Here is a 19375-nt window from a genome sequence, read left to right on the forward strand (position 1 = left end):
AGCCGATGTGATCCCCATCGGGAACACCTTTATGGATCACTTGATAGTAATATTTATATGAAAATCATTGAAAGATTAAAGATAGATGAAACTAAGCCTCGGTATTTATACTCAGTTAAATTTTAACGATCATTATATGGCTTAAAACGGTCTGGTCGTATGTGGTACAACATGCTAGTGAATATTTATTAAATGATGGGTATGTTAATAGTCATGTGTGTCCATGTGTGTTTATCAAATGGTCATCAATTGGTTTTATTATTATTGTTGTGTATGTGGATGATTTGAATATTGTAGATACTTTCGAAAATATTACTAATGATGCTGCTTATTTGAAAAATGAGTTTGAAATGAAAGATCTTGGAAATACAGGATTTTGTTTAGGCATACAGGCGAAACACTTATCTTCGGGTATACTTGTTCATCAGTCCACTTATATAGAAAAGATTATTGATCAGTTCTACAAGGATAAAACTCATACATTAACGACATCAATGGTTGTTCGATCACCCGAAGTTGAAAAGGATCCATTTCGACCCAGAAAAAAAGATGAAGATGCACTTGGGCCTCAAGTTCCATATCTTAGTGCTATTGGAGCTCTTATGTGTCTTACAAATAACACAAGACCCGATATTGCTTTTTCTGTGAATATGTTGGAGAGATTCAGTTCTAATCCAACTAAAAGGCATTGGGATGGATCAAACACATGTTCAGGTGTCTTTGTGGGATAATTGATCTCGGGTTATTCTTTTCACATAGTTCAAAGTCACAACTAACTGGATATGCAGATGTTGGGTACATGTCAAATCCTCATTTTGGACGATCACAAATAGGTTAACTATTCACATATTATAGCACTGCTATCTCTTGGAAGTCTGCAAAACAGACTATGGCAGCAACTTCATCAAATCATGTAGAGTTACTTGCAATTCATGAAGCAAGTAGGGAATACATTTGGACAAGGTCTATAATTCAACATATTCGAAAATCGTGTGGAATATCAAGTATTTCAGACAATCCTATAATTTTGTTTGAAGATAATACAGCTTGTATCAGACAGTTGAATGAAGGATATATCAAAAGGGATCGAACCAAACATATCTTTTGAAAATTATCCTATACGCATGAACTACAGTAAAATGGTGATATTGATGTACAACAAGTGCGCTCATGTGATAATCTTGTTGATATACTTATAAAGTCACCACCCGCATCAGCATTTGAAAAACTACGGAATAATATTAGTATGCGGAGATTGAGAAACTTGCTATAACAAGATGTCAAAGTATGAGATGTTAAATTCAGGGGGATACTATACTCTTTTTCCTTTGTCAAGGTTTCTATCCCACTGAGTTTTTCCTTGCAAGATTTTAACGAGGCAGTTAATCTCTGTAGTAAACTCGCATTTGAAAATTAAGGGGGAGTGTTAAAATATAATAATGATCGTCAAAACTTAATCAAGAAGACTCATAAAGTTTATCGAGGAATTCTCTCAAAACTCATCGAGGAAGACTGTCACAGCTTCTTAGAGAATAAACTTAGTAAGGAAGAATTGTAAAACTTTTTTAGTAAAACTTACGAAATTTATTAGTGAAGAACTACGATACTTATCAAAGAAGATTTAGTTAACTTCCTTAGTAAGACTTGTCAACCAATATCTATAAATAGGACCTTCAGTTATTGAAATCATATATACTAAAATATATTCAAATATAATTCTCTCTTCAACTTTTATTCGTTCTATACGTGCAATTATTAAGTTATCCATAATTAAGTAATTCAAAATTTACAACACTTTATTTAACTCATTATTCAAGTCCATGACAATTATTTTTATACTATAATTATTTCATTGGCCAGTTTCATGATAAAGATCTATTTTGGTATATCGATGAGTAAACTTAAGTAAAAAGAGCATATATTTCGTCTATACTATAGAGTTTTGATAAATCACAATTATATAAGAATAGTAATTAAAAAATAACAATATCTTTTTAACTTTTTATTGTGTACTAGGAAAAATAAATTTGATGATATGTTTTTATATGTATCCATCACAAAGCATCGATCATTTTAACAATATAACTATTTTAAATTATATCCCTAGTGAATTGTTATATAATTTTTAAGAGGAATATTTAAGAAAAACATTCACATGGTTGCATTGAACGTTGAAAATGAATACATATTATTGGAAAAAAAAACTCTGATACGGACTAACGAATAAAGTATATAATTTATTTGACTTATTATATTTAAGATATAGGTTGAGAAATTTGTTTAACATTTTTTATCATTAACTAGTAATTAATTTCAAAATAGACAACATGTTAATTTATGTTCAAAAAATTAAAATAAGCCAAACAAGCACCAAATTTATACGAAATATTCAACTTAAAAATTATTTATAACAAGTACTAAACACCAAAAATATGTAGACTAATTCTTAGCTAGCGGTGCTAGATATCAAAAGTTTATTCTCAACCTTGTTTTTCAATGTCATGGCATAATATTTGCATTTTTTTTTAATTTATGACCTCATATATGTAATGTTAAATGTTACTTGCAATTTATGTAAGTTATCAATAATTATTTAGGAAAGAATTTAATACTCAACTCGACACATATTTTAAGATTTATTTAAAGTATAATTTCATGAAACGAGTATATATATTTGTGTAATAGGTCATTTTTCAAGAAAGTAAAGACGGTAAATAAATTTATGTAAGTTATAAGTAATGGTACCAAGTATACATTATTTTCCTACTTTTGATTCTAAGAATTTAATACATGTTTAAGAATTTACTATATGTTTGTGAAATAAGTCATTTTTTAAGAAATTAAAGGCAATAAATAAACATTGGAATATGTTGACAGAGGAATCTGGTAACAACAAAATTTGAGGTTTCTCGCCGGAATTAAGATCTATGATGGTGGTTCTTCGCTGGAAAATCATGCGGTGTATGGTGGTTGTGTGTTAATTGGTGGCTGAGATTGATTAGGGCAGGTGGTGGCTCATTTTCAGCTCTCAACTTCGTACCCCTCTCAATGTGCCTACGTACCCTTTATATAGGGATCAAGCATGACGTATTTCTTGGGGAACAAGAAATCTAATGGGCTTAGACTTCTTATTCCTAGGCCTAGTAGAAGCCCATCCAGAATCCATCTTCCGCTAGCTTTAGGAATGTCCAACTATGAGGCCCAACCGCGAAAGCCCAAGGCTCGTCCATAATCGTGGGACTTCACAGATAATGCATCTCCCTGCGGAAGGATAACACTCTGCTACAGCTGTCTCCCTTGATTTACGGACGTAGGTATAGCCACGGTTCACCCCAAATGCCGGACGTGTCCCTGTCCCCCGAATGAGGATAACCCACCAGATAACAGGACAAGTGATCCCAAGCCCTTGGGTGCAAAGTGCAGGATGACTCCAAAGTTCTCCAATGAGGACACCCGTTGAATACAAGAATAGAGTTCCCAGAGCACACACCAGGGTTAACCCCGCATCCCCAACGAGGACACCCGTTGAATACATGAGGAGGCCTTCAATTATCATGCATATGATAAGTGGCATTTTATACAACTTAGAACATCTTAAAATGGCTTAAATTGGTGCCTTGAAATCAAGTATTTTGTGAATTTGATGTGTTTTTTTAGTGTTTATGCATTTCAGGGTATTAGTTGCATTTCGGAGGAGTAATCATCAAGAATAAGCCTTGGCATGTGTTCACCATTGCGAGAGGAAAGAAAGGGGCAGATTACGGCGAAGAAACGGAGCAAACTCAGGATTTTTCCAGTAGGGTCCTGAGCGCCCGCTCAGCTATGCTGAGCGGTCGCGCAGGGTCGCGAAAAAAGATAAATTATTTTAAGACTTCTACTTCTGTTTGGCTTCCACTTCTATGTAATCTGAGTTTTATGGGACTATTATATAAGTAGATTTAGAGACATTTTTAGGAGGTTGGATCGTGGTATTAAGCAAGGAGAGAAGGAGATAAGGAAGAAGACCGTTTTAGCACACAACAACGAAGAGGAAGCATATTTTCTTGTGATTCTTATTTCGTTGTAACGTTGAATGCTAGTTTTCTTACTTTGAACTTAATTACTCTTGTGACGTACTCTGATTTAATATAATTAGTTTAGTTATTATTTTCTTGTGTTTGTTTATCATGATTTTATATGAACCCATGATGACGATAAGTGCTATTATGGGCTAATCGTGATCATGGGGTCGCAACGGATTTACTATGGAATTCTTTAGTTAATTGTTTAATACTTTAGCGTGTGATGATTGTATAATATCTAGTATTGGTTGTGCGTATTCGTCTTATGTGCGTCGCAAACATATAAGATAGGGTGTTAATCACTTGTGAAGCGGCGGTGGATCTTGAGATTTAGAACTTGCCATGCTAGCATAGGTTCATGTATGATGTGCATGATTAGTGGGTAACTCTAACAGTTTTATTCGCCCTGTGTAATCAAAAGGAATAACTTGTGCTTAATTCGTTGTGTTGTCAATTTCTGTAGACATATAGGAACTCAACATAATTGATGCCTATTGAACTTCTATCTTAATTGTGGATACTTGGTAGAATGGTATAAGTACAATGAAAGTTGGCTTTTATCAGTTTCGTGTTATTCGATTAATATCATCATTGTCACATGCTAAAGGTAATAACAGTAACTATTGAAGGAAGTAGTAATGAAGTTATGATCTCATGAGTGTTTTAATATTGTTAATTGAAGTGTTATTTAAGTAATCATGGGTGATCGTATTGTTCAGGCTGATCCAGCTCTTATGACTTTTCTCGGCCTAAAATTGATGACATTCAGTCAAGCATTCTTCATCCGGCTATTCAAGCTAACACCTTTGAAATCAAGCCGGGCACTATTCAGATGGTGCAGAATTCTGGTTCTTTTGGAGGAGCTGCGACTGAAGACCCCAACATGCACATAAGGAATTTTGTCGAGATCTGCAGCACTTTCAAGTATAATGGCGTGACTGATGAGGCTATCAAGCTGAGGCTTTTCCCATTCTCACTGAGGGACAAAGCTAAGGACTGGTAACATTATGAACCAGCTGGGTCCATCACTACTTGGCAAGATCTTGCGCAAAAGTTTCTGGTGAATTTTTATCTGATGGCAAAGACTGCTGCTATGAGGAGTGCTCTTACTCAGTTTGCGCAGCAACCTACAGAATCTATGTGCGAAGCTTGGGAACGCTACAAGGAAATGTTGAGAAAGTGTCCACATCATGGAATGCCCGATTGGATGGTGATCACTGGTTTCTATAATGGTTTGGGGGCCCAATCTTGGCCCATGCTCGATGCAGCAGCTGGAGGCGCCTTATGGGCCAAAAGCTATACTGAAGCTTATAATCTTATCGAGACTATGGCTGCAAATGAGCATCAATACCCAACTCAGAGGATGATGCTTGGGAAGGTAGCAGGTATTCTGGAAGTCGATGCAGCCACCGCTATTGCAGCACAGCTCCAGGCGCTGTCGATGAATGTTGATTCTCTAGCTACATATGGAGTTAATCAAATAGCTATGGTTTGTGAGCGTTGTGCAGGTTCTCATGCTACGGATCAGTGTTCTCTTGTCAATGAATCTGTTCAGTATGTGAATAATTATCAGCGACAACAGCAGCCTGTACCAGCTACTTATCATTCTAACAACAAAAATCATCCAAATTTCAGCTGGGGTAATAATCAGAATGCTATTCAGCCACCATATCAGCAAGGTGTGAGTAAACAGTTTAATCCACCTAGATTCCAACAACCACAGCAGTATGCTCAAAGGCAATCATATCCTCAACAGGGAAGTGCAGCTGCACCTACTAGTGCTGATTTTGATGAACTTAAGCTGTTATGCAAGAGTCAGGCGGTTGCTATCATGACCTTGGAAAATCAAATCGGTAAAATAGCCAATGCAGTGCTAAATCGTCAACCTGGCACACTTCCCAGTGACACGGAAGTACCAGGCAGAAAGGAAGCTAAAGAGCAAGTCAATGCTATTACCTTAAGGTCTGGGAAAGTTGCTGATGCTGAAAAGGCAAAAGAAGGAGAAGCTGAAGTTAGAGATGAAGAAGCTAAGCAAAAGGAGAAAGCGGCTGAACCAAGGAAGACTACTGTTGAACACACTCTGCCTGAAGGTAATACAGGGGAGAAACAGCTCTATCCTTCACTACTTTTCCCTAAGAGATTGCAGCAACAAAAGCTGGATAAACAGTTCGGTAAGTTTCTGGAGGTGTTCAAGAAACTTCACATCAATATACCTTTCGCTGAGGCTCTGGAGCAAATGCCTAGTTATGCGAAGTTTATGAAGAGTATTCTTTCAAGGAAGGTGAAACTGGATGACCTTGAGACCGTTGCTCTAACGGAAGAATGCAACGCTGTTCTGCAGCAAAAGTTACCTCCAAAGCTTAAAGATCCAGGTAGCTTCACCATTCCTTGCACCATTGGCAAGTTGACTTTTGACAAGTGCCTTTGTGATTTGGGAGCAAGCATCAATCTGATGCCGTTGTCGATCTTTAAAAAGTTGGATTTGCCTGATCCAAAACCCACCTACATGTCTCTACAATTGGTTGATCATTCTATTACTTACCCAAGGGGCATAGTGGAGGATGTGCTAGTCAAGGTGGATAAGCTCTTCTTTCCTGCAGATTTTGTTATTCTGGATTTTGAGGAAGATAAGAAGATTCCCATAATCTTGGGAAGACCTTTCTTGGCTACTGGTCGTACCTTGATATGTGTGCAGAAAGGTGAACTTACTATGCGGGTACAAGATCAGGATGTGACCTTCAACGTGTTCAAGGCAATGAAATTCCCTACAGAAGATGAGGAGTGCTTAAAAGTGGATGTGATTGATTCTGCGGTTACTTCAGAACTCGATCGCATGCTAATGTCTGATACATTGGAAAAGGCCTTAGTGGTGGATTTTGACAGTGATGATGAAGATGGCAACGAACAATTACAATATCTGAATGCTTCTCCCTGGAAGCGAAAGCTGGACATGCCGTTTGAATCTCTTGGTACTTTTGACCTCAAGAATGCTGAAGGAAAGCTCAAACCATCAATAGAGAAAGCACCTACCTTGGAGCTCAAGCCATTACCTGAACACTTGAAGTATGCTTTTTTAGGTGATGCATCTACTTTACCTGTTATTATTGCATCTGACCTTTCAGGTAGTGAGGAAGACAAGCTCTTAAGAATTTTGAGAGAATTCAAATAAGCTATTGGATGGACCATAACAGACATCAAGGGGATCAGCCCTTCATATTGTATGCATAAAATTCTTCTAGAGGAAGGTAGTAAGCCGACTGTTGAGCAGCAGCGCAGACTTAATCCTATCATGAAGGAAGTGGTGAAGAAAGAAATTCTGAAATGGCTAGATGCAGGCATCATTTATCCTATTTCTGACAGTTCTTGGGTGAGCCCCATATAATGTATGCCTAAGAAAGGAGGTATTACTGTGGTAGCAAATGAGAAGAACGAGCTCATCCCCACTCGAACAGTAACAGGATGGAGAGTATGCATGGATTATCGAAAGTTGAACAAAGCCACGAGGAAGGATCACTTCCCTCTTCCATTCATTGATCAGATGCTTGACAGGTTGGCTGGTCATGAGTATTATTGTCTTCTGGATGGCTATTCAGGGTATAATCAGATTTGTATTGCACCAGAGGATCAGGAAAAGACTACCTTCACTTGTCCATTTAGCACGTTTGCTTTTCGCAGAGTTTCGTTTGGGTTATGTGACACCCCGGCCACTTTTCAGAGATGTATGATGGCTATATTCTCTGACATGATTGAAAATAATGTCGAGGTGTTCATGGATGACTTCTCCGTCTTTGGACATTAGTATGATGAATGTTTGAATAATCTTCATGCCGTACTCAAAAGGTGTGTGGAAACTAATTTGGTGCTCAATTGGGAGAAATGTCATTTTATAGTGCGTGAAGGCATTATTCTTGGGCATAAGGTCTCTAGCAAGGGTCTGGAGGTGGACAAGGCCAAGGTGGGAGTCATTGAAAATCTTCCACCACCTATTTCTGTGAAAGGAATCCGTAGTTTTCTTGGTCATGCGGGTTTTTATCGGCAGTTCATCAAGGACTTTTCGAAGATATCTAAGCCGTTGTGCAATTTGCTTGAGAAAGATGTGCCTTTCAAATTTAATGATGAATGTTTGGCGGCATTCGAGACTCTCAAGAAGAGTTTGATCACTGCACCAGTTATTACAGCACCGGATTGGATAGAGCCGTTGGATAGAGCCGTTTGAGATGATGTGTGATGCGAGTGATTATGCGGTAGGTGCAGTTCTGGGGCAGCGCAAGACTAATCTCTTTCATTTGGTCTACTATGCGAGTAAGACCTTAAATGGGGCCCAAATGAACTACATCACCACGGAGAAGAAGCTCTTGGCTATAGTCTTTGGTTTCGAGAAATTTCGATCTTATCTGTTTGGGACTAAAGTGACAGTATTCACTGATCATGCGGCCATTCACTATTTGGTTTCCAAGAAGGATTCGAAGCCGAGACTCATTCGCTGGGTGCTCTTACTTCAGGAATTTGAGTTAGAGATCAAGGATCGAAAAGGTACTGAGAATCAAGTAGCTGACCATCTCTCTAGGTTGGAGAATCCCGAGTCTACTTCACAAGATAAGACATTGATCAATGAATCTTTTCTGGATGAGCAGTTATTCGCAGTTCAGGAGGAAGAGCCATGGTTTGCAGATATTGTAAACTATCTTATCAGCAATATAATGCCTCCTAATTTGACCTCATCTCAAAAGAAGAAGTTTCTGCATGAGGTGAAGTGGTATATGTGGGATGAACCATATTTGTTTCGACAGGGAGCTGACCAGATCATCAGGAGATGTATCTCGTTCTGTGAGACGGAGGGGATATTATGAGACTGCCACTCCACAGTTTATGGTGGACACTATGGTGGTGAGAAGACGACAGCTCGTATTCTGCAAGCAGGTTTTTTCTGGCCTACTTTGTTTAAGGATGCTCATCAGTTTGTTTTAAGGTGTGATCATTGCCAAAGAGTGGGAAATTTGACGAGAAAGGATGAGATGCCGTTAAATGTGATACTTGAAGTCGAGGTCTTTGATGTTTGGGGAATCAATTTCATGGGGCCTTTTGTCTCGTCCTGCAATAATCGGTACATCTTGCTAGCAGTCGATTATGTCTCAAAATGGGTAGAAGTCAAAGCTCTACCGACAAATGATGCAAAGGCAGTGCTGAATTTTCTTCATAAGCAGATTTTCACAAGGTTTGGAACACCTCGGGTAATCATTAGTGATGAAGGGTCGCATTTCTGCAACCGTAAGTTCACTTCTATGATGCAGCGTTATAATGTGAATCATCGAGTTGCTACTGCCTATCATCCACAAACAAATGGTCAAGCGGAAGTATCTAACAGAGAAATCAAGTGCATTCTAGAGAAGGTTGTTTGTCCATCAAGGAAAGATTGGTCTTTAAAGCTCGATGAAGCTGTCTGGGCTTACAGAACAGCATACAAAACTCCACTTGGTATGTCCCCATTTCAGTTGGTGTACGGTAAGGGATGTCATTTACCTGCGGAGCTTGAGCATAAGGCCTACTGGGCGTTGAAAAAGTTGAACCTGGATTTAGATACAGCTGGTAAGAAGAGAATGCTTCAGCTTAATGAACTTGATGAATTCCGACTTCAAGCGTACGAGAATAACAAAATGTACAAGGAAAATGTGAAGAGGTGGCACAATAGGAAGCTACATCCTAAGTTATTCGTGCCGGGGCAACAAGTTCTCTTATTCAACTCTCGTCTCCGACTTTTTCCTGGGAAGTTGAAATCAAGGTGGTCTGGACCTTTTATTGTCAAAACTGTGTTTCCACATGGAGCGATGGAAATTTTTGAGAATGATCTGGACCAAGCATTCAAGGTTAATGGTCAGCGTTTGAAGCACTACTATGGGGACATGGCAAACCGAGAAGTGGTTAGTGCCATTTTATTGACTACTTGAGAAAGGTACGCAATGTCAAGCTAATGACGAAAAAGAAGCGCTGCGTGGGAGGCAACCCATGATTTGTTGTTACAGGAACCCTTAGAAGTTAATAACCTATCCAAAAACACAAAAAAATCAGAAAAACGGGACTAAATTTTTTTTTTCCAGCGACCGCTCAGGGTTCAACTGCCAGAATTTTTTTTAAGTTCAGAAAAAAACCAAAAACATCAAAAAATTAAAAAAACCAAACACAGCCCATAAACCCACGACTTCTTGTCCTCATACCCCATGATTTCATCCCTCAACCCCACTCTTTATCTAATTTTAACCTAACCCACACCCTATATATACATACACCTATCCTACACATCCCCCACAAACTTTCTACACTCAAACTCTCTCCCAAACACAAAAACTCAGTTCTTAAACACTTTTATTCAAGATTCAATGGCACCCAAGAGAGCACGAACTATTGATAGCAACAGCACAGTCCCTACTGCTGATTCATCGAGGGGTACTGTTGCAAGGTCTCGGTTGAATGACAGAGCTGCAGAGGAGGAGTACACTAGGCTTTTGGGGAAGCCGATTCTGAAGGAGAGAGGGTTTTTACCATTGGGGAGGGATGGTGAGTTGCTACCTATGATTGCAGAGAAGGGGTGGATAGCTTTTTGTGAGTCACCCGAAGCAGTGCCGATCAGCGTTGTTCGCGAGTTCTATGCGAACGCGAAGGCCGAGAAGAATGGGTTTTCTGTGGTCCGAGGGCTGATGATTGATTATCACCCAGCGGCAATTCGCCGTGTGATTGGGCAGTGAGAGAGGAAGCCCGAGGAGGAGAACTGGAATGAGAAGACTGCTGAGGATTTCGACTTGGATTTGATTTGTGCTACTCTCTGTAGGCCGGGCACAGTTTGGACCTTCAAGACCGGCACTAATGAGTATCGTCACTTCTCGGCGATCGCTATGAACATGTATGCCCGTGCATGGAATGCGTTTATTTGTGCTAATATTTTGCCTTCTTCGCCTGCACACGAGGTCACAGTTGAGAGAGCACAGTTGTTGTGGGGAATTCTTAATGAGGAGTACTATGTGGACCTTGGTGAGTTTATCTACCAAGGAATTCTGAAGTTTTTGAGGGGAGCTAAGCACATGAACATCCCTTATGCATCCACGGTCACGAAGCTTTGCCGAGCAGTGGGAGTGAACTGGTCGGCTCATGAGCAGTTGCAGTTGCCGGCCGCTCTGATTGATTCTGGGACTCGAAATGGGATACAGGAGTGGACCGGTGGTGAGCCCGAGGAGTATGGGCTGGGTTATCGTCTTCCAGGAGGGCGTCCAGCACGAGGTGCTACTTTGGCTAGGCCTAGGCGTGATGAGGCTGGTTCTTCGAGAGCTCAGGAGGGTGTTGGGATGGCTGATGTCCAGTATAGGAGGCTTTCACGGCGGATGGATGCCATGTACGAGACACAGAGCAGGTTTGCTCAAGAGCTTACCCTTGCGTTAGGGACTGCTTTTCGGGGCCTTGGAGCTGATATCCAGTGGCCAGTTTTTGGTGAGGACTCTGCATACCCGCCGCCTGATACTCCACCCACTGAGGGTGATGATGATGATGACTCCGAGTACGTATACCCTATGTTCCTTTTTACTACCTTCACTGGGGACAGTGAAGATTTTAAGTTTGGGGGTGGTGGTTAAGGAATATTTTGTATGTGTCATATAGCTGCATATTCATGTTAGTTAGTTCATATAGTTGCATAATTTTTGTCATATAGTTTTTTTTATATATAGCTTTATTTGTTTGTCATATCATATAGCTCATGCATATACCATGATCCCTTTTGCGATGATTTATCGACTAATGTGTGATATTGATGCAAGTGTAGTGATAGCATTAAAGTGATATTGAGTCGTGTAGGTTGATATGCATGCTAGAAGCACTTGTATTTTCACTAAGTCTTAGAGAATGCTTAAGGGCTAGATTGTTGTTATGATCTGATTGTTTTCGAGGTTAATCTATTTATTATGCTTAGAATTTGATAATAGGTTCTTAGTGGTAAAGGCATAAAAAAGAAAAAAAATGTAGTAAAAATGGAATTTATTGCTAGTTGTGGCTAGGCGTTAAATGGCTAGTAGCCGGCTCGCATGTTATGCGAGTAGTCTAGGGTTGAGCAAGATGGAGCGAAACGCACTTGCTCAGAAATTTTGAAAAAAAAAGAAAAAAAAGAGAAAAAAAAGAAAAAAAATTGTTGTGTTTATGCATAATTGATCATGAGTGGGCTCTTTGGTATTCGAGTTATTAAGTTCTTAGGGGACTTTGTGCCTAGTGACCTAAGGCTTTTAGAGTCTGGGATCCGCTAACCTAACGCTCGCTACATGGATACCATTGTATAAGTCTTTTGTGGACCTCACTCATTGCACGGTCAAATAAGCATTGTTGTCGTGAATAAAAAGCATGATTCCGTAATAAGCTCCAGGATTCTTGTAGTGTTATATGTCACTTTGTGCCTAGAATTTTTATTCATTGTATAATCATGTGATTGCCTTGATGATAGTTGAGTCATAATAATTGGTCTAGTTCCGAAGTATATCTGTTAAGCATCTGCACCCACCACGTTTCTGGCTGTATGTTCGTTTACATGAGTTTATTGATCTTTAGTCGCCTAACTGCATTTGTTGAGATGTTGCACTTTGGTTGGTTTGTTCGTAGTAAGGGGGATCGCTGCATTTTATATAGATTGCATTCATGCATGTTTTTAATTTGTCTTTGAGTCTGTGACGCTTGAGGACAAGCATCGATTTAAGTTTGGGGGTGTGATAAGTGGCATTTTATACCACTTAGAACATCTTAAAATGGCTTAAATTGGTGCCTTGAAATCAAGTATTTTATGAATTTGATGCGTTTTTCTAGTGTTTATGCATTTTAGGGTATTAGTTGCATTTCGGAGGAGTAATCATCAAGAATAAGCCTTGGCATGTGTTCACCATTGCGAGAGGAAAGAAAGGGGCAGATTACGGTGAAGAAACGGAGCAAACTCAGGATTTTTCCAGTAGGGTCCTGAGCGCCCGCTCAGCTATGCTGAGCGGCCGCGCAGAAAGCTGAGTGCCCGCTCAGTTATGCTGAGCGGCCGCGCAGAAAGCTGAGCGCTCGCTCAGCTATGCTGAGCGACCGCGCAGGGTCGGGAAAAAAGATAAATTATTTTAGGACTTCTACTTCTGTTTGGCTTCCACTTCTATATAATCTGAGTTTTATGGGACTATTATATAAGTAGATTTAGAGACGTTTTCAGGAGGTTGGATCGTGGTATTAAGCAAGAAGCGAAGGAGATAAGGAAGAAGACCGTTTTAGCACACAACAACGAAGAGGAAACATATTTTCTTGTGATTCTTATTTCGTTGTAACGTTGGATGCTAGTTTTTTTACTTTGAACTTAATTACTCTTGTGACGTACTCTGATTTAATATAATTAGTTTAGTTATTATTTTCTTGTGTTTGTTTATCATGATTTCATATGAACCCATGATGACGATAAGTGCTATTATGGGCTAATCGTGATCATGGGGTCGCAACGGATTTACTATGGAATTCTTTAGTTAATTGTTTAATACTTTAGTGTGTGATGATTGTATGATATCTAGTATTGGTTGTGCGTATTCGTCTTATGTGCGTCGCGAACATATAAGATAGGGTGTTAATCTCTTGTGAAGCGACGGTGGATCTTGAGATTTAGAACTTGCCATGCTAGCATAGGTTCATGTATGATGTGCATGATTAGTGGGTAATTCTAACAGTTTTATTCGCCCTGTGTAATCAAAAGGAATAACTTGTGCTTAATTCGTTGTGTTGTCAATTTCTGTAGACATATAGGAACTCAACATAATTGATGCCTATTCAACTTCTATCTTAATTGTGGATGCTTGGTAGAATGGTATGAGTACAATGAAAGTTGGCTTTTATCAGTTTCGTGTTTTTCGATTAATATCATCACTGTCACATGCTAAAGGTAATAACAATAACTATTGAAGGAAGTAGTAATGAATTTATGATCTCGTGAGTGTTTTAATATTGTTAATTGAAGTGTTATTTAAGGGATAAACTAAGTAATTAATTGTAGTTAATATTTAGTCAACAATTCTAAGTGTTAGTGTCTTAACATTGAGAAGTAATCATACGTTGGTGTGTGAGTTTAATTAAACAATAATTAGTCTGAGTCTCTGTGGAAACGAACTAGAAAGTATTCTATATTACTTGCGAACGTGTATACTTGCGTGTATTTTAGGGCGTGTTTTCGCCCTAACAAGTTTTTGGCGCCGCTGCCGGGGACGCGGCGTATTTGTTTAGTTTATGTACTTACCATCATTGGTCATTACTTATAGTTTATGTACTTACCTGCCGGGGACTCAGTGATTAGGACGTAGTTATTACTTATAGTTTCTGGTTGTGTTTCAGGTACTTTAGCGAGCGTTTATGCAAACTCGTTCTCGTACTTGCAAGAGGACTTTAGATATAGCTGAGGAGACATACGAAGTTCTTGATATTCCGGAGAAGATAGATTTTGAAGATTCAGATTCAGGAACTGAGCAGAAAGAACCAGTAATCATGGGTGATCGTATTGTTCAGGTTGATCCACCTCTTATGGACTTTTCTCGGCCTAAAATTGATGACATTCAGTCAAGCATTCTTCATCCGGCTATTCAAGCGAACACCTTTGAAATCAAGCGGGGCACTATTCAGATGGTGCATCACAATGAGAACGGAGTAAACGCACCATCATACTAGGACGCGTCTTACGCCATAACTTTTTAAACCTATTAATCAATTCCTTGCGTTAGACTTTCTAGGACGCTTCCTCACGCTAATCCTATCTTTATACTTTACTTTCTTTTCTTTACTTTTGTTTTTTTCTTAAAGTCTTGGACGCATCCTCAAAATCTTCTTCCTTCTTATTTCAGTTGGAGGACGTGTCTTCATCCTTTCCATTTCACCCATTCAAGGCCTTCAATACACGCCTTGGGCTTGATTCTCCACCTCCCCTAACTTTCCGTCCCGAACTACCTTACCAGAGGACAGACTCCTTCCTTAAGGCGGAAACCCGTGTTTTTGAATCTCTCAAATCAAAAATTTTGATCATGTCAAATCCGAGCTCCGAATCCCTGGACAACATTCCCATCAGTGCAAGGGTTGGAAAGAAGAAGTTAAAACGCAAGAGATCTTCTCAAATCACCCGTAGCCAAGCAATCGAAGATTGGACTGATGATGAGATTATCCCTTCTTACAGTAAATCTCAACGCAAAACCACCTCTGATAAAGGTGCGTCCCCTTCTGCTGAGGACGCATCTCCACTTCATGACACGTCTCCTCGTCAAGACGCATCTCCTCACAGTGAGAGTGAGTTCGAGAAGAGGATTCCTAACCCTGAAAAATATCATGTTTCTCCACAAAAATCCGATCCCCCCTGAACATTGGGAGCCATCTGATGTTGAACTGGATTTTAACTGGAAAGAACTAGATCACCTCCCTGAAACAGAGAAAAATATTTGGAGAAAAAAAAAAGAAAATAAGTTAGCCTGTGTTGGTCTCGATTCCACGGCAACAGACTTAGAGATAGGGTGGAACATGAAATATTATGATATGGAGGGCATATGGGCGCGCCCTCTGCGCAAGATGAGGCCACATATCTTCAACACAAGAAACCAAAGAATTCCCAAGATGGTGCTTACTCCCAAGCTTGTTTCTCTAGGTGTGGGTGCGCCCTTGCATCCTTACATCAAGAAGATCCTGAGGTGGTATGATGTAGCCTCAGTCCAACTATCTCCAAATTCGTACAAATTTGCATGGGCCCTGTACATCATGTACCATGACCTCAAGCTGGGTGCGCCCTCTATGAAGGAATTCAACTATTTTTTCAGCATCAGGAAATCCATCCCTAAATGCCACTTCTTTGTTATCAACAAATGGTTGAATAATAAAGGTTTCAACGAAGGCAAAATCAGCCATGAACGGGATTGGAAAGAACCTTTCTTTTATCTCTTTGATGTGAAGAGGGCCCGCATGCATTTTAACTTGGAACCGAGTAAGTAACAATATTAGGGCGCGTCCTCCTGCAAGGACGCGTCTACTTTTTCTCTCTTTCTTTTCCTTCTCTTGAGCCTAATATCTTTGTTTCTCTTTTTAGACAAAGGAACTAAACGAGAGTTAACTGGAAAGAAAAAGAAGAAGGCAGAGAAGGTGTTGAAATATGTTGAAAAGCATTTCAACCTCAAAGAAATTATCACAGAATCCAACCTCAAAAGGGTTGGTGCACTATCTGCAAGAGTGGATTCTCTTTGCAAGTATCGTGATTTTCACAATGGTAAACCCGTCCTTACTCCTTACAGCATCTGAAAAAGCCAGGGGACTCAATGCCACAGAACTGGTCCAACTTGACATTAGCAGACAAGTGGACTTAGAACAGGGTAAGAACTATCATACATTGGACGCGTTATAGATGTAGGACACGTCATATATATTTACATACATAGTTCTTACTTAGTCTGATGCATATACGTTTTCGTTACCCATATACTTGTTATTGACGTGTCTTAATGTCAGGATGCGTCTTCTTATCCTCTATGTGATCTTGATGTTTATGTAAGGTTGTTATATTCCATAGTCCACACATGATGCATCATATCACACAGGGCACGTTAGTCTCATAATTCTTTTCAGTGCTTACAAAATCATTATATGAACACTTTTCAGTTTAATATTGCTATGTCATATTATACAGGGCGCGTCATCATATCTTGGCGCGTTCATGTCTAATGTTTTCCATGTTATGTCACAGATATGACTTCTCTTCCCAAAGAGTTTGCTATTGGGGCCACCAGAAAGCTGAAAGCCAGGACCAAACACACTCCTGTGAAACCTGATCTAAAAACCAAGGATCCTTCGCCTGTTGTGGCTCCTTCTCCCCCACCAAAAATCATTGATACCACTATGGTGAACATCTCAGACAAGGAGGACGTGCCCTCAAAGCGTTAGAAGCCAGTGCCTGATGATCAATCTTTTGTCCTTAGATATCTGGGCGCATCCTCATATGACACTTTTACTGAGGAAGAGGTGAGGGGATGGACTTTTAGAACAGAAGAACAAACTGAGCAAGCCATTGTGAGAGCTGTAGCTGAGCTTCATATGCAAGCAAGGCAAAATGCCAACATAGCTACCAGACTCAGAGCGCGTCTTGTTGTCACTGACATTGCAAAGAGTCAAGCTGAAGATAAAATCAAATCGCTGAAAAAGAGCATTACTTTACTCACCAAAGAAAAAGATGTTGAGATCCAGCGGTTGCAGCAAGACAGGACGCGTCTTGAGGGTGAGAAGGCACAACTTGAAGGCCATGTTACCTCTATGGAGAAGGCTATGGAAAACGTAGTTACTCTAAATTCCACCATGCAATTGGAGCTTGATACTCTGAATGATGACAGACTGCACGACTGAAAAGAAGAGAAGAAGATGGTACATCAAAATGGGTTTGCAGCTGGTTTTAAAAAGTGGTGTTCTGGGTTCATAGAAAATGACCCAGAATACACTTTCTCCAAGTTTGATGAGGACATCCAGAAGTGGGTAAATGATTTCAAAATCAGGGCTATAGACTCAATCCAGAACAAAAGAATCATCCTAGGCTTGGAAGAGGATGATGCGTCCCATGCGCCTTATCCACTTTAAGCCCAGACTCCACCTTCTTCTCCAAAGGACCAGGACAAGCCTCAGCATGCACCCTATGCCTAAGACGGGCCTTATATCTATTTATGAACTTTTTCTGAATTATTTTAAGGGTGTAGGTCCCTTAAGCCTTACAATTTGTAAACTTATGACTTGTTGTTTCTGGATTTTGTTTGCTGGTACTTTTACAAGGTTTTACACCTTGAATTATCTTCATGTATATTTTTCTTTCCTGATTATCTTGTTTTCACAGGGTTATTCAGCAAGTTAGAAATATAATGGGCGCGTCTTTAGCTCAGGACGCGTCTCCTTTTGCTTAAGATCATCTTTGCACCTGATTTTTCCTTATATGTACAAATCACGTTGATGTTATCCCCTTAACATTATAGACTAGGGATTATATTGTGAAGATGCATCCTGATTCCAGGAGGCATCTGCCTTACTAATTTATCTCGCGCTTGTGCTTGATATTTTTCCTTTATTTAACTTTTCAACAAGTCACGACAAGGTCGCGCCTTTTCATCAAGACGTGACTTCTTTTACAATTATATCCATCTTCTCCTTAGCTTTTCCTTGTATATAAATCTTTCTTATGATTAAATCTTTAACATTGTAAGCTAAAAGATATCCTGAAAGGGCGTATCCTTATATTTTTCTTGCAAGTCATTACCATATAATTATTTTTAGGGCGCGTCCAGCCTTGAAGACACGTCAAGATATGTTATATTAGTCCTTGTATTTCGCAATAAGATCAACTAAAAACAATCATCAAATCTTGAAATAAATTTTCAAAGTTTTTATTAATAATCCGCTCCAGTGTCCAAAGTGAACCGGTCACATGGCTACTATGCTCTATGGGGAATTTATTTGAAAACACGATCCTTCAACTAGTTCTAAGGTAGATAATACATGCACTACCCCTAGGCTAGGAGGAATTTTATTTCTTCAAGTCTATGACTCAGGCACAACCCTATGTATATAACTACAAATGTAAACATAATATGTAAGGGGCCAAAGTTGTGCCTTATTGATAATACTTTCGGAGATGCTCCGCATTCCATGCTCGCAGAATCAACTTCCCTTCCAAGTCTTCAAGGTGATAAGTCCCCTTCCACAAGATTGATCTTATCTTGTATGGTCCTTCCCAATTAGCTACAAATACCCTGTGCTGAGGATTCTTTGTATTTGGCATCACCTTCCTGAGCACCAGATCCCCTACCTTCAGCAGTTGTCCCTTTACCTTCTTGTTGTAGTACCTTGCAGCACGTTGTTGGTATGCCGCGAGCCTTAGCTGGGAATTCTCCATTGCTTCTTCCAAAAGGTCCAAGTGAAGCTTCTGGTTAATTTCTGCATCTTCCTCCGTGTAACGATCTCTACGAAGCAATCCTGAGCCAACTTCTACAGGAACCATAGCTTCGTATCTGTAAGTCAGCATAAATGGAGATTCTCCTGTAGTAGATCTTGTAGTAGTGTTGTAGGACCACAACACTTTTGGGAGCTCTTCAGGCCAATTCCCTTTGCGTTCCTCCAATTTGGTCTTGAGGGTATGCTTTATTATTTTATTGACAACCTCTGTTTGTCCATTATTATGAGGATGATAGACCGCTGCAAATTCCTTCTTAATCTTCAAATCCTCACATATATGTCGCAACTTCTTGCTATAAAACTATTTTCCGTTGTCAGAATCG

At 39.6% G+C, this 19375-nt stretch overlaps 1 protein-coding gene and 1 non-coding gene across 2 annotated transcripts; both read right to left on the reverse strand.

Annotated features, from left to right (window-relative positions):
• Window positions 1-5151: 5151 nt before the first annotated feature.
• LOC141709444 (small nucleolar RNA R71) lies at window positions 5152-5258 on the reverse strand. Its single transcript, XR_012570019.1, has one exon. It is a non-coding gene; the product is annotated as a small nucleolar RNA R71 (small nucleolar RNA).
• Window positions 5259-18711: 13453 nt separating this feature from the next.
• LOC141689180 (uncharacterized) lies at window positions 18712-19098 on the reverse strand. The gene has a single exon (XM_074493371.1). It carries the CDS (start codon window positions 19096-19098, stop codon window positions 18712-18714), a length of 387 nt encoding a protein of 128 aa, XP_074349472.1.
• Window positions 19099-19375: the final 277 nt, after the last annotated feature.

Source organism: Apium graveolens, chromosome 2 (assembly GCF_009905375.1).
Source record: "Apium graveolens cultivar Ventura chromosome 2, ASM990537v1, whole genome shotgun sequence".
NCBI classification, from domain to species: Eukaryota; Viridiplantae; Streptophyta; class Magnoliopsida; order Apiales; family Apiaceae; genus Apium; species Apium graveolens.

Coding starts and splice junctions, on each gene's coding strand:
- LOC141689180 (XM_074493371.1), bottom strand. CDS start 19,098: ATGGTTCCTGTAGAAGTTGGCTCAGGATTGCTTCGTAGAGATCGTTAC.